At 38.7% G+C, this 16832-nt stretch overlaps 1 protein-coding gene across 4 annotated transcripts; it reads left to right on the forward strand.

The window, feature by feature from the left end:
- The first annotated feature begins 2563 nt into the window (after window positions 1-2563).
- btbd10b (BTB (POZ) domain containing 10b) lies at window positions 2564-9464 on the forward strand. 4 transcript variants are annotated; one of them, XM_069693440.1, is made up of 9 exons: window positions 2564-2659; window positions 3096-3243; window positions 4589-4782; window positions 5202-5517; window positions 5656-5758; window positions 6374-6494; window positions 7153-7350; window positions 7447-7557; window positions 8411-9464. In XM_069693440.1, the coding sequence occupies exons 2-9, from the start codon at window positions 3143-3145 to the stop codon at window positions 8737-8739; spliced, it is 1473 nt and encodes a 490-aa protein (XP_069549541.1). In that variant the 5' UTR covers window positions 2564-2659; window positions 3096-3142; the 3' UTR covers window positions 8740-9464. The 4 variants fall into 4 exon arrangements, with proteins under 4 accessions (XP_069549541.1, XP_069549543.1, XP_069549544.1 ...); XM_069693442.1 differs by having other exon boundaries at window positions 4592-4782; XM_069693443.1 differs by lacking the exon at window positions 3096-3243 and having other exon boundaries at window positions 2573-2659.
- Window positions 9465-16832: the final 7368 nt, after the last annotated feature.

The raw sequence follows: 16832 nt of genomic DNA on the forward strand, positions 1-16832 counted from the left end.
AATAAATCATGCATAGAGGAAATCCTCCTTGAGTTCACTGTTTGTTTTTCTATTTCTGCAGAAAAAGAACCATCAGTGAAGTACAGCTGATGCACAACGTCCGGGAACACAAACAAGTGGGAGAAAGACAGGATTGGCTTCAGGAAAAGTTAAAGGAAATAATTGTTGCCAGCTCCAAACCACAACATGGACAATCAGGGAATATTAAAAATATTTTCTCAAAGGATATTTTAAGACTAAACATTTAGAAAAATTTGCAAGAAAATTTTGTGGTCATTATTTTTTTAAATGTTTCTTTATTTATTATTTATTTATTTACTTATTTCATTTATGCTTTTATGTCTTATTTGTTTACTTTATTTATTTTTTGTTGTTACTCTATTTTCTTTTTATTTGTTTACTGCGTGTACGATAAATATTTAAATTGTCTTTCATTTGATACATTTTTGTACAATGTCTAGCAATACGATAACTGTTACATGTAATGTCTCAGGCTGAATAAGGGGGAAAAAGTTGATATTCTCACTCATGCATGTCATAGTTTAAAACAAAGATTGTTTACAGCATTGTATTGTGCGAATTAGGACCAACAAAACCTAGTCTTACATGTTCTGTATTGTTTCAATGCACATTAAACTGTTCTTACATGTACTTGCTTTCAAGAATTATAGGGACGTTTTTTTTTTCGTGTTCTAGTTTGACAACTGGCATTATGGTTTTTGCTTCTACTTTTCTCGAGAGCAATTCAAATTGTTGTACTCTCATCTGCTCCGGATTTTTACAACTATGTACTACAAATTTTACTCAAGTGCCACCAGAAAACTTCCACTCCAAAAAAGAAAATCTGTTTGAACTCCCTTCTCTTACTCTGTGAGGTCTGATTGTGTAACAGTTGAGACAAAATTATTTGATAAATAGCTGTTTTCTGTCCATTTCCTTTCCTTTACTGTTCAATGATCAATTCTAGACTTTTCGAGCTTGGGTGTATATTTCACTTCTCTTTCTATTCCCTTGAAAATTGACCCACTAATTCAATGATTGATCACTAAATTGTAGTATACTTTGATTGTTTTTGAGGGTAATTTTGCTTCAGACCATTGCTGATGCTGATTATACCAGATTAATGTGGCTATCAATGGTAATGCTGCTTGACATTCAGAACTTAAATACATAAAAGACTTTTTCAACCTATTGTTTGTTTTCAAATGTTTGACTTCTGTAGAATGAAGACAAAATAGAAGGTAAAACTTTCTCATGCCACTCTAACAAACTCGCAACATGGCTGTCTCTTTTCAGTTATCCCCACTGTCTTAAGAGAAACACAGTCTGTAATGTAAGGAAGTGCCACTGTGATTCAGCTACAATAGATGTAGTTTATTAGCTCAACTTTTTTTTCCCTTAAATGTTACAGTGTCATCGTTAAATGTTATAGTATCCTATCCCCAGAGGATGGGGCACGCTAGGATCCTCATAGCATCAGATGGAGCCCACCTTTTGCTGTGAAGCCCGTCATTGTTTGCTATATGCCCTTCAGGAGAGGTTTCTCCTGTTCTGCCCTCCAACACACATTGATTTCTGTGCTGCTCTGTCCAAGACTTGGGCTGCCATGACCCTGTAACTCATTCGCCAGGTTTGTGAACAATCGATATTGCAGCTGCAGAAAGACTGAATTATCACAGTATTCCTTATCTGCATGTTTTGAATTTCCCTTCAAAGGTTTCTTATTCTGGGGAATTTCTCCTCATCTTATTAGAGGTGTTAGTTGGACAAAGCAACATTATGATTCCAGACTACAAATGAACCTGATTTTTTGTGCTTAATTAATCAAATTATCTGTGTGACCATTGCTTGACTGCAGACTTAAGCTGTACTCTAAAGTAGCTGGTTAAAATTATCAGCACTTTCTATTTCCTGCTAGTTTAAATGCATCTTTAATGCTTTTTTGTAAAGAACTTTTTTCATCCTTTCTGATCTTCACACAAATCAGGAGATAGACAGAATGAAAGGAAGGTCACTGAGGGGGGATTATATCCATGTGAGTTATGTCTAAAGACAATATTCTAAAATAGTGCTATGTTTATTTTAGCTTGTTCTCACTATAACATTTTGGCAAAATGTTGTTTTATTTTATCTAGTATTTATCTTCTTCTAATAACAAGATTTTTAACCGTATGTATTTGTAACATATGTGCTTTGATTTAAAATGTTATGTTTTCCCCATTATGGATTACGTCTGTTTAAAAGAATTCGTATAACTATGTTTATATTTTTATGCTTCTGTTTTTGAATAAAGTGAGCAACAACAACAAAAACCCCTCAAAATATCGCGAGACTTTGCGAGACTCGATTATCTCTCTTTATTCCCTTTTTAGGAAAACGTAAAAAAAAAAAAAAAAAAATCCTTCTACAAACTGTCTATCGCCATCACAACATTTTCGTTTTTAAATCCAGTTCACTTTTCAAACAAAGCCGGTGTACGTGTAGCGACCATATGTCTACGATAGCAAAAGCTACCATTTCTATCTTTGATTGCGTCATCACGTCGAGCCATTAACGGTCGTCACGTCGCACGTCAGCTGCGTGAGTGTTTTGAAAGGAGATGGCTGGTCAGCTGGCGAGACGTTGGGATTAAACTACAGAGGAAAACGTAGACAGCTAGGTAGCTGTTTTTATATTTGTGTGCCGTATCTGCCTCGAATACCGAAGTATATATATATATATATATGCCAGCGCTACTGAAGCTTGTACAAGTAGCCACGCTGCCGTCTCGGATTATTATTATAATACTGTTGTAACGTACCGCTAGCACAGCCGGCTAATGTTAGCATGCTAGGTATGCTAACAGCAAAGTATCTGTCTTCATCGCGGGCTGAACATCGTTGATGACGTTGTTCTCAGTTATTAATGCTCATGCGGCACTTTGACGGCAACTGTGATCGTTTGAGTTCCGTTTTATATGTAAATCGGAAGCTCACGTGAAGTCGGTGACACATTATTATTTTTTGCCTACCGACAAACAGCTAGCCTGTGGTTGGCTCAGGGCTGATCGGCGGATCGGACTGACTTGTTGATTTCGCCATTTAACTATTGAGCAGATTATGAACGGTGAAAGATCCAGACCGGACTCCCCCCTGTACGGGTGATGGCAGCACACCTGCAGTCACATGACAGTAACTCCAGTGACACCGAAAACTGGGAGCAAAAAGCAACGAGCCGACCTCGCAAACTCTGCAAACACTCGAGGTGAGCCAGATGAGAAGCTGCGAGGCCCTGCGGGAAAGTTCATCCGAGCAATGTCGAGCGACAGGGCAGATGCTGGGCTTTACACTTAGTCACACATCTGTCACTTGATCTGTGAAATGATAAAAAAAAAAAGGTTAAAAAACAACAAACATTTGATATTGCTCAGAGTATTTGCGTATCAGATGAATGTTCGTGGTTCCTGCTTCCTATTCGGTGATAGCTGTAGTATAAAACCAAACATATCACCAAGTACCGAGGTAACGAACCCTTTTATTATCACTGGTTGCATTAGGCAATCATGGCTTAGCTTGAAACGAATTAGCACAGCTGTTTTATGGCCATATTGATATTTTGTTTTTAATATTTGTAAATCTGATTAAGTTGACTGTCCAGGTATTTATTTGAACTTGAATAGCTAAAGACATAGAATTCATTTTATTTGCATATGGTGATGATGAGTGCTATTTTCTATAATGGCAAAGTCGTTTTTTAAAAAAAAAAAATGTTAAAGGGATTACAGGCATTTGTGCCCATGACTATTACATCACCTTCTGTGTGGTCCTGAACATACAAGGTTAGTTTCATGGAAAGCATTCATCTCCACTCCTGGTAATTAAAGTGATAAGCCTGATCTAATTGATTTTACAGTCCTTTGTTCTGTCCTACGAGGTCCTTTCCTGTAGTATTTCAAACAGCGCAATGGGGATAGACGGCAAAAAAGAATAGGCATCGAGATGTGTTTGGTCTCTGGGGTGTACCTGTGGTGGTCGGTAGGTTGGAGTGATCACCACATTATTACTGCCGCTGGGCTCTATCATCACAGCTTTTCTTTATGAAATCAACTTGTTTACTGTTTTTTTTTTTTTTCTGTCAATAAGCAGATATGATCTATTGGAAATTAAGAGTTAAATAGTATTTTGTCTTTTTGCCCCCGACTATTTACGTACTTCCTTCTATAACTTTGCTCATGTGGTTTGCTGAGATCACACAAGAAGTATGTCAAAACGAGACTTGGCTGCATTACAGTATGTGTGCCATACTGCTATTAGCAGCTACAGTGTGGTAAATCTGGCTGGTCTTGTTTTCACCTGTGTTTTTAAGGCCTCTCATGTTAGCCTGTTGGAGCAAATGTAAGTTATACTGTAATGTTTCACACTCCATGTGTGTTTATGTGTGTAAACCAGACAGTAAACAGGGTAACAACCCTTCTTCAGCTAAATCTATCTCATGTTCTGGTAGATACGTTGTTTGTGTGTCATACTATAATTATAATATAACATGATCAAAAATACTGTTTAGTCTTGAGAAAGAGGAACATTCGGCATGCGTTTGTCTTGAAACGCAGCAGTCAGGGCCGAGGATCTCGAGTGGAGGCAGAACAGAGGAAGATGAGCCTGCATAGTGCCAGTGGGGGTATTGACCGCTCACGTGACCGCCGACGCTCCAGCGATCGCTCCAGGGACTCCTCACATGAGAGAGAAGGCCAGCTCACCCCTTGCATTCGCAACGTCACCTCACCCACCCGCCAACACAACAGTGGTGAGTATGCGCGGATAGAATAGAGAGCTTATATGGATGTCCTGTTAGAGTTCTGCAGCTCTTGGCAGCGACCATTGAGAACAGCTGACTGCATCTATCAACCCTCAGCTCAGACATGGTTTATATCTCTGCTGTGTTTGGCTGGGAATGGATCCAGGCCGTGTTTATCCACTTGTCTGTCTTTAGACTGTGTAGATACTTGAAATATGTTCTAAGTAGGATCCTTTTCAATCTGGTTGGTTAGATCAGATCCTAGAAGAAATTAACCAAAGATGGCACTACAAAAACAAACTCAAATACTATCAGTGATTGATGTATTTGTTTCTCAAGGTATGTTTGTCCAATCGCTTCTGTTCCGAGTTATGGAAAAGAAGGGAAATGGCCTTTGTGAGTCATCGTTCTTCCTGTCTTGTGTTTAGACCGTGAACGAGATGGTGGCCCATCATCGCGGCCCAGTAGTCCACGGCCTCAGAGAGTCTCGCCCAGCGGTTCCAGCAGCAGCGGGGTGGTGAGCAGTCGCAACAGCAGCTTATCCAGCACCGAAGGCACCTTCAAGAGCTTGGGAGTTGGAGAAATGGTTTTTGTCTATGAGAATCCAAAGGAGGGAGGTGCAAGTGCCACTGTTGGAAATCGAAACATGAGGTCGTCAGAGAGGGTCACTCTGATTGTTGACAACACGCGCTTTGTAGTAGATCCTTCCATCTTCACTGCACAACCCAATACAATGTTGGGCAGGTACAGTACACTTTGGTCATCATCATTCTGGTTTTATTCTGTTTAAATTAAAATGAAATGCATATAAAAGAGCTTTGGTAATATTGGATTTCCCTTTTCTGGTATTAAGAGAATTAGCCAAAGCTTCCTTTATTTCAGAATGTTTGGATCTGGCAGAGAACATAATTTCACACGGCCCAACGAGAAAGGGGAGTACGAGGTGGCCGAGGGCATTAGCTCAACAGTTTTCCGAGCAATTCTGGTAAGTTTCTAACATCTTTTGTGTATAAATAATGGTCCACTAAAAAAAAGCAGAAACACACACACAGTCGTTCACTCAAATGAAAGATAGCTGCACTTCAGATCAACTTTGTGGGAAAAAATAACATTCAACTATGACACATTATTGCAAATGAGCCGCTGTTGTCTTGGCTGATCTCCACCTGAAGAGAAACACCTTTTCATTCTGCCACCTGTACGGAATATATGAGACTGGAATGACAACGCAAATTTGAATGATTTCTTTTTCATTGCTTTACATTTACTGTCATCCAAACATACTACATATTAAAAGTCTACACTTTTGCATCTCATTTCCTAACTCACTGCATGTTACCTTTGGCCCACTGAGAACCCACCATGTAACAGTTTAACAGACTTTGTAATAAATGACTTCTGTACCTTGTAGAACTCTAAATCTTCTATTAGATGGCAAAACACTGAACCAAAGTAAAATACTCTTACAGAGATCTATTTATGGTTTTATGTAGAAAGCTTTTAGCTCAGGCAATTGATTTTTGTTTTTAAATAAATAAATAATGGATTAAGTCAGAGTTTGAAACAACTGGCATTTTTGTGATTTCTGTTTAATTGACAGGATTACTACAAATCTGGGATAATCCGTTGTCCTGATGGAATCTCCATCCCGGAGTTGCGGGAGGCGTGCGACTATCTATGCATCTCCTTCGACTACAGCACCATCAAATGCAGAGACCTTAGTGAGTATTTTCTCCAGAGTGCTGAAGCTGTTCGTGCTACAGGATAACGCTGGTAGTTTTAAGTCAGGGTGAACAAGAGAACAGCACCTGACACAACATAAAAGATGTTCCAGCTAATGGACCACATAATCACCAATCCATGAACTCTCCTGATTTTGGTAGAGTTTTTTTTTTTGGCCTGTTAAGACTCACAAAAAGGTTTTCACAGCACAAAATTACTGCAGCTGTGAAGCCACTGCCTAAACTGAGCATGTGATGGATACAAATTAGGGCTAAGCAATTAACCACATTTATGTGGCAGAGATTTATTTATTTTTTTGCCTGTTTTGTTAGATTATTTTTTTGCATTTTATTAATGCTACACATTTTCAGCATGGAGTCCATTGAAAGTTTCCTTTTCAAAGCCTGTTTCCTCCTCAGTGCTAAGACATAGTGGCAGAGCTCAGGGCCAGAACATGCATGGCATTGTCCGGCATTTTCTGTCATCCACATCATAAACTGAAGCCAGTCACTCAAACCTAGAGTTCAATAGATTGTGCTTATGTAAGCGCCTCTCAATTTCTGTGTGAGGAAAGGTGAAGTCTATCACTATCTCAATCTACAGCTGCCATCCTTGTTTTCATTATTTGTCTCTCATCCTCATTCTCTTTGTTAACAGGTGCCCTGATGCATGAGCTGTCCAACGATGGAGCTCGGCGTCAATTTGAGTTTTACCTTGAGGAAATGGTTCTGCCTTTGATGGTGCTCAGTGCTCAAAGTGGAGAGAGGGAATGTCACATTGTAGTCCTTACTGATGATGATGTGGTGGACTGGGATGAAGAGTATCCACCACAAATGGGGGAAGAGTATTCACAGAGTGAGTACCAACTAATACACAGCACAGACACGTGCCTGAATGCTCGTACAAAACACTGACATGTGATTAACAATGCTGTTTTTCTTCTCCCTGCAGTCATTTACAGCACAAAACTGTACAGATTTTTCAAGTATATCGAGAACCGGGATGTTGCCAAATCAGTTTTAAAGGAGAGAGGATTGAAGAAAATAAGACTGGGCATCGAAGGTAAGATGGACTTTTCAGTAATGTTTTTTAAGCTTTTGTCAGTGGAGTGAGGTTTTAAATGTTTCAGACAATCAACTGTTCAACAGACACCAAATAACTGGCTTTTTAATGCATGTTAGCAGTTTTCCTCCCCTACTTTGAACACATTATAGTATAGATCAGTTATTAGTGAAACCTTTGGCTCTTTTTCTGTCTCAGGCATTTTGCTGTCAGACACTCAAAGGGTTAAGCAGTAGGCAACAGACATGTACAACAACTGTCATACATGCTTCTGTCTATGTACTCTTCACTCGTGCAAAAGGACATGTTCATTGAATTGTTAAAATAGATTTTTATCATTTGATTGCTCTAAATATGTTGATGATAGAGAGAGATGAGAAAAAAAAAATCTATAATTTGTATACTGTTTCACAAGATAGTAGTGAACCTCTGCTGTGTTCAATCAATTCAACATCTGGGCCTCTTGAGTTAAAAGTCAAGTGTAATACAATATCAGGTTCAGATACCGGCTGTGGAGGATAAAATATGTGTTTTGTGTATCTACACAGATTTAGAAAAGGGCACCTAAATGTTTTGCAGCCTACACTGCTCTCTGCTGTAAAACTGAGTATAAAAAAAATATTCAGTTTGAGATTTGTTTAACCCTAAAACTACCTTGGTAATCTGGGAAACAGATCAAATGGAAAAAATAATTGGAAGCCAAACCTTGTTATAGTCAAAATACGGTGCAAAAGAACTACTTCTAAGCAAGTGGTCACTTACTTCAACGACAGATTGAGGCACTCTCAGCTCGTGACCGTAGATGAACCAAAGATGAACAGAGCTAATGACTTTGTCCTCTCTGTGTTGACAGGTTACCCTACATATAAAGAGAAAGTTAAGAAACGACCAGGAGGTCGCCCAGAGGTCATTTACAACTACGTCCAGAGGCCCTTCATCCGCATGTCCTGGGAAAAGGAGGAGGGTAAAAGCCGCCATGTGGACTTCCAGTGTGTTAAATCCAAGTCCATCACCAACTTGGCGGCGGCAGCAGCAGACATCCCCCAGGACCAGCTGGTGATGCACCCTGGCCCCCAAGTGGATGAACTGGACATCCTACCTAATCACCCACCTAGTGGAAATCTCTACAGCAACAACTACAGCAACGAGCCTGATCCGGATGCACCGTCACCTGCTGTCTGAGGACACACTGGTCCTCTTTCAATGCCTCTGCCCCTCTCATACTCTTCTCGTCCTACTCCCAGCATGCTGCAGCATGGAGCGCCAGGGGCACCATAACCATATTGCCTTGACACCTCCTTTGCAGCCTTAGAGCCTCAAGAACCCGGATGACTGTAGAAAAAGAAACATGAGGAACAAGACTGGTCGAAGGAAGAGTTCACTATTGTTTTAATTTTGTTTTTTTACTTGACCAAAGGAATTTATTTTTGTTTGGAGGAAAAAAAAAATATTTGTTAAACACATAGTATGAACATTATTACTTACATCGTTATTGTATCTTAATTTAATAGGTTTGGCTGAGCACTCTCGTGGTATCACTGTTTTCTCACAGGTTTTATTTCACTGATAATTTTAATTTTGATTCTCTTGGGTGGCCTAACTACTAAATGTGCTTTGGTGGGAAGAAGACAAGACTCGCTAAGGAGAAAATATGACTCTCTGGTCATGGAGAAAATGAGTTATCACCACTTAGTGTCATGATCTCCAGTTGAACTCCTCTCAGATATCTTTGAATCTTGTAATGGGATATGTAGTCATTGGCTGAATCCGATATGTGATGTTATGCTCCTCCCGCAGCCAAGATATTAAGCAGAGCACAGGCTGTTGTGGTCAGAATCTTTTGTGCAAAGCTTGAAATTGTTGTTTAAAAATAAAACATAAATTCATGAAATAAAGATGAAAATAAACATTTTGTGTATATTTGATCCATCAAAAACTTGATGATATTTATAAAAGTAGGATTGATCCAGGATGTAATTCATTTCAGAGTATAAAATATTAAGCAGAACTGTTATCTTGACCCCAAACACTAAAAATTAACACATCTTTAATAATGTGTGATTCAATTATTGCAAAAGCAACCACCGATAAGCTCAAATGGATTTATTGCTGAAAGTGAACTAATACATTTTTTAAATCAGAAAAATATACGCATGTATCATAAGTACAAATTAAAACTCATTAAGGGCAAATCATTTTAAGGAAACATGAAGATGACCAACATGAAAAGAAAGTCTTTTTTTTTTTCAGTATGATGGGCTATTTATAATTTGTTTCTTTTCCTCAAACTAAAATAAAGGTTTTTTGCACAAAATGTGTTTTATCAGTCCATCTCTATTTGTAATTTGAAGAATCACATCATAACATTACCTTATTCAGTAAGTTCACAAGAAGGGCTGTAACAAGACACCTGGTTGAAGCTCCTCAAAAAAGGAGTTGAAAACTCCTCAATTGTGGACATTATACAATGGAAACACTGCTTTACCAAGCTCTCCTCTGGGAATCAGGAGAATAAAGAAAAGCACAGGTATACATGCGGCCAGGTCACACTGCTGCACAAGTCAACAATGAACTAATAAAAAGTGTGGGCGGGAGGCTTTGGCAGAGGGCAGGTGCAGATACTGACTTCATAGAGAAAAACAGTGCCGTGTGTTCAAAGAGCCTGTTTTGAAGACACTGGGGGGGCTGCACTTTGCTGAAGCCATCTGCCCCACAGTTCACAGTGAAATGACTGTAGGAACACACACACAGCATTGACAGAGGTGTGTTAGTAATCGTTTCAATCAAAACCAGACGTCTGTTTTATTTCTTCTATTAGACGTCCCTTTGTTAATTTTCTCTATAATTTGTGTTGCCTTTTTTTTTTTTTTTTTTTTTTACCATTTTCTTAAATGTATCCTTGAAACAGATAAATGAGTAAATGAGTATGGATTTAAAGTCGATGTCAGCTCACACTAAAAGTTGTTCTCAGATATTATCACCCGTCTGATACTTGGTGTTTAAAGTCTTAGAATATCCACTGATACCTGGTTTATTAACCTTTACAACTGTAAAACGTAGTTAGAAGATTATACCTATAGATCTCCAATAATTCCTCCGCTAACATTCACTCCATCTCGCCAACCGCTGTCCTCGAACCACCATCTTCCAGCTATTGTTTGGAGGTGCGTCTTCGCTGCACCTCCAACAAGACGAGGCTGTAAGGTACTTCTGTGCCGTTTTGATTTGATGGATGTGATTAAAGTAGGAAAGTGCCAGCTCACAGTCACCTGGTATTTGAATCCTGGCCATCGTCTGTGAGGAGGCAGCAAGTTGATGATGACTACTAGCAGGTCTGGCAAAGAAATTGTTCAAGAATGAGGAAGAGGCATGAATGTCATCGTGGCAAGTCTGTCTTATTCTGCACTAATCAGTCAACAGACAGCCAAAGCAGTTTTTCTTTACCAAATTACATTATAGACATGAGCGATGTCAATCTGCTGGTTGGATCGGTGTGTTGATCCGGCTTGATCCAGACTAAAATATCTATTTGTTGCTCACATTCATGGTTCTCAGTTAATAAAATAAATAATTATGAATTAATAAACTCTGATCTTCAGACTTTTCAAAATGCCATTTTGTCAAATACTTTAGTTTATGACCAAAGACCTGCAAAACTAAAGAGCCTTAAACTTAGGCTGCGACTGTGCTCAGTGCTAATTAGCAAATGTTTACATGCTAAGTCAAGTCAACATGGTAAACATAGCTGCTATACATCAACTAGCTAGTATTGTCATTGTAGACACGATAGCATGCTGATATGAGCATTCACATAAAGTGTAACCTTAAAGAGTCACTAGTTTTACACTGGGCCAACAGATCTCCACACAATGAAGATATTTAACACATAAGTTCAAAAAAATTATTAAGATGTCTGTGTAGCAGTCTAATGTGTAATAAAAATATTACTGCGTAAAATATATCTTTCGAAGCCGCTAATAAAGAAAGGATTTCACACAACAGGCTAATAAAACATGATTGTATATTGTAAGCTGGAGAGGTGAGTTTAACTTACTTCGCTGCTGTGTTGGTGGAGACAATGTTCTCCACCTCTTTGGTCCAAGGGTTCATAAAACTGACCCAGCAGCTTCTCGGTGTGATGAATGAGACATCTTTTATTTTTTAACTTGTAGCAATTTGTATTGATCCTCTCTGTCATCTGCAGCACTTAGAGCAGACAGGAGCACAAGGGGACAGACAATGGATGAACTGTCCACAGCACTGTTTTCACCCATTGGATCCATTCTGCTACAAAAATGGCATCAAAGCACTGTAATGCCACCAGAGCAGGTCAGACTGAATGGACAGCGGTCATCGTCTCTGGGACGTCGTCACATGTTGTAGATATGTGTAATAATTAAGATGTCAATAAGATGCATAGTTTGTCTGTGACATTGTGCTAAATGAGCAGTATCATCTTCCTGAAAGTGTTCATTCAATGATGTTCCCAGCAGTTCTTCAGGAAGATAAGTCAAAATGGCAGTCGCCCTAAACAAAGAAAAATCACTATCTATTTTAATACATTTTAGTGATATCGGAGAATTTAATAAACCAATAAATTAAATCTAAGAATCCGACATCAGGTTTTCACCTTTGATCAACAAAGACAAATATCCCGTCAACAGCATGACGTGAAACAAACTCCATGAGCTTGATGTTACTGGGACTCTGCACTGGCTGAGATTACAACAGACCAACAGCCACCAGACAGCTTGAATAACATCCATCACTGTCCGGCTCATTATTTTCATCCAGATTCACCCCAGTGGAGAGACAGCTTTTCAAGTAGGCTGTGCTGTGAATGGTGCAGAAACCCTTACGATCTACGAACAAAAAGAAAAGTGTTCAGATGTGTTCTGAAATTATAAGTGATACGAATACATGAACATCAGATTTAGATTTTTCAGCAGAACACAACAGCCTGGTTTCCATGGACATGACTGCGTCATTTTTTACATCCTTGCAAATGACTAACCTCCAAAACCCTTTAAACCTGCATGAATCAGCTCTTGTAGTTGGCACACAGAGATGTTTCTAAATGTTTTTGTAACACAACTTGATTTGAAAGAATTGATCAGCACTCTAAAAGAGTGTGTCTCAAAATTACACTCTTGGTAAAATGCTGTATACTTTTCATATTAAAGAAAAGTGCAACCACCTACCCTGAGTATTAAGTGTTTGAGCAATGACTACTACTACGCCAACTACTACTACTACTACACCAACAACTACTACTACTACTACTACTACGCCAACGACGACTACTACTACACCAACACCAACGACTACTACTACTACTACTACTGCTACTACGCCGACGACTGTGGTATAATGTGGTATAAATTGTTACTGATTTTTTTTTTTTTTTTTTTAACAACCATGACTCAGGATCTTGGTTTAATTACTGTGTTCTTTGGAGTGGGATTCCTATTAATGCTCTGGTAAACTCACCTGCATGAAGTCTTAATACCAAATCTCCATTTGAGAGAACTCTATTTTAACAGAAAAGATTCTGGTAAGCTGCTTAGGTGACAAAAAGTAGTAAAGTAGGACTGTGTCCATAGACTGACTTACAGGTGTTCAGAGGAGTTTACTTTTCTTTTGCTGGAGACGTTCTTGCTGGTTGATCTGGCTGGTCGACACAAACCTGCTCATCGCAGATGAAATGTTTATACTTTAATCTGTCACGTCCAAGTGGAGACTACTTCATAGACTGATGGTATTATATAAAACACAGTCACCGAGTCATTATCAAACTTAATTGCAAAACAATTGAGCAACAAGAAGGGAAGCTTGAAATAAAATTCAAAGCAGCACGATCAACAGCAGCTTTAACATCTGGTACTTACAGCATAAAAGAGCAGGAGGATTTCATAGAGGCAGAAGCTCTCCACATCAGTCAGGACACACCTGAACGAGGCAGCTAAAAATCAGATGTGATACATTTATATACATATATCAGGAAACTTAACCTCAATCAAGATATGGGACGCTTCAAGGTGAGCAAGTGTCAGCATTGATTAGATAACCGGCTCCAAAACATGATTTAAGAGGATGTGTATACATTCGACTGAAGACTCAACTTAAATGTAAGTAAAGATTAAAATGAGCCATGATTAATTTGATACACCTTTGATACTAAACAGGGTCTGATGTAACTGTCCATTAAGGATCTTTATCTGACATAATTACATAAAAGGCTGTTTTTCCAGCTCAAATAACAAATACCCACAGTTTCAGTTCTGCGACTGATCGTCTTCAAAATATTTGTTCTCTTGAAGCTGGAAATGGATCCAAAATTGTTTTCAGGTTGATCACAAAAGAATCCAAAAATAGAGAAATACTGCAAAGTCAGGCTGAAAATAAAACTTGAATAGAGTGAGCAGAGAGTAGAAGTAATCACACACCTATTTTGACATTATCAAAGTCAGTAATATGATCTTTTTGGTGTCTTGGGGGATTAAAGCATAATTTTGTGCTATTAGTTTCCAACGCAACATCCTTGAATTACTAGACACAATAATCCCCGTTTTATAATCCCATCGTAATTTGCCTGGTTGCAACTATCTCTATTATGTGACAGCATTGTTGGTTTCATTACAACAAGCAGAACTGAAGATGCTCTTATTTATTAGCATAATCTAATTGTATGATATTGTATCAACATCAGAACCGAACTGGACACGAATTACTTAAATCCTTTTCAACCATTTTACTGCATTGAAAGAGATATTTCTACAGCTTCAGAACACACACGCATGCACGCACTCACACACACACACACACACACACACACACACACACACACACACACACACACACACACACACACACACACACACACACACACACACACACACACACACACACACACACACACACACACACACACACACACACACACACACACACACACACACACACACACAAGCAACTGGTCACTGGCTCACAGCAAAGCCAGATTTACACAACACTCTTTGATGATAAAACGGCGACCACAGACAGTCTTTACTTTACATTTGTATGTTACTTGAGTCGGCGATTAGGTGATCATAAGCGTACACGAAGTAAACACAAACAATATACAACAGGAGCTCTTCACTGGCTGTTATGAAAGCCAGATTTACAAAGTACGTTGATGATTACAGCTTCGACCACTGACAGTATTCATGGTAAAGTGTTATTGTCTTTGGATTCACACTGATGTGACTTCATCCTGTTGTGTATATTTATTTGTTCAATGACGTCTCCATGCACATGGCTGAGAGTAAAGTATGCTCTACTCTTCTGGGACATGCAGCCCCTTAATCGGGTTTTAAGATGTCTGAGTGTAGAGGAACCAAAGCAGCTGCTGATACGGGTGGTTGCATATCACGATACTATTGCTATAATTTTTAACATTATTTAAAAAATTAATATTGCGATGATAACAATATTCCAACTTGCTGATGTAATGACGTTAGCCCAGCTCAAGCTCCATGAGGGGAAAGTGTGCTTTTAGTACTGTATGGAGGCTAAAGAGCTAAGATGCCCCTGCAGGTCTCTGAGGACTAAATGTTTAAAGTCTTATGTTATTCACATTGAAATGCTGTTGTGGTTGTTACATGCAGTTCCTCTACCATTCGCCAGGGGAGGTACAGCATCCTGTGTACGCCTACTTACACAGTTTTCATTGATGGTCTTTTGGAAAACAAAACAATCTCAGTCATTTTGATGATATCAGAGTGACTTTAATTCTGCCATACTGACCACCATGACAAACTGAGGATGAGCTTATTATTACTGTTTCAAGTCGTATTGACAGCAATAGAAGTTGATGCCCTGATTGTTGTAGATCTGTTGCTCTAAAAAAAGAGGGAGAAATCACAAGTTACATACATTAAAAACATCATTCTTTCTTTTCATCATTGTAACAAGATGATACTTGTGACTTACAAAGACTGAAAACTCCCTGGGAGTGCTGGAGATTTCGCCAGTTGAGGACAACATCATTGACATATGACCAAGTGTCACATGGCTGATGGTGACATTGTAAGACAGGGCAATGGATCATTTCCCCTGCTCACCTGCGAAGGCCCAGCAGTGACCTGGAAGCAGGTGTGACTGCCCCTGACGAGACAAAGACTGTAAAATAGAGCTTAGGTGGTGTGTTAAGGTTAGGAAAGAAGAATTATATCACATAGCCATTCAACATATCCATCTGTTTGTGAGTGTAGCGCGTACCTGAATATCAAAAAATGTCATGGTTTGTTTGTCTGGTATGTTTCTGAAGACTGATTGTGTGAAATCTCTGCTCCTGCACACAAAAACACACACACAGAGAAAGTGAGAAGAGAATCCAAAACAACAAAAGTACATGTGTGAATAACAACCTGATTTAGATGTCTAAGAAAATCATTTTACAATTCATTAAAAAAGCTTTGGGATACCAACATGCTGTCATAATCTGATAGTGTTTATGTGCACAGGAAGAATTAAAAAAAAAGTTTATCTTAAACATAGAAGTTTAAGGTGTTTTTGTGGGTCCTGCTGTGTCCATGGTGGGGGAGGCGTGTGACTCTGAAGGCGTCGGGTTGCTGCTAACACTTTACGGTAAGGATATATGAATTATTATGAATTCATGTATAACTTCATGAATTAATACCTCATAAGTAAGTAACATGAGTTCAACATTTTTCATTCATGATCTCAGGCATGAACAACACATGAATTATAGCATTAACTAAGGTGAGTACATCCTCAATGATTATAACTTGTGAAGCATGATCAAGATGAATTCTTTGCAATTCTTTGGGATACAAAGAAAAAGAGCCATCATCGTTCCTAACCTTTGCTTGAGCTTTCTTATACTGAATTAAATTCAGAAAATTACAAATTCTTTTCATTATCTTAAGAGCTTCATTCATCTCTCACTGCTTTACCACACTCATCTGTCCACCAGGTGGAAGCCTTTCTCTTCATTCTTCCTTTACTTTTAGAATTTGTTTGATTGGCAGCTTCTAGTAATGTTGATAAACTCTTTTTCTTCTTTTCTTTTTAAATCAATCTATTCTATCTCACATATATATTTAAACGTTTCCCATTATATGTTTAAATGTATTCTCATTGGGAGTGAGCAAATCTGAAAACAATGTGAATCATTGGATGTCAGGACTGAGGCCTGTCCAGCCATTTTGTTTGTCTTTAATAAAGCACCTTTGGAGTATCTACACTGACGGCAGATTTCTTACACATAA

Source organism: Brachyistius frenatus, unplaced genomic scaffold (assembly GCF_029030835.1).
Source record: "Brachyistius frenatus isolate BFR_SWC_R1_liver_20210118 unplaced genomic scaffold, ASM2903083v1 Contig_15, whole genome shotgun sequence".
In the NCBI taxonomy this organism is placed as follows: Eukaryota; Metazoa; Chordata; class Actinopteri; family Embiotocidae; genus Brachyistius; species Brachyistius frenatus.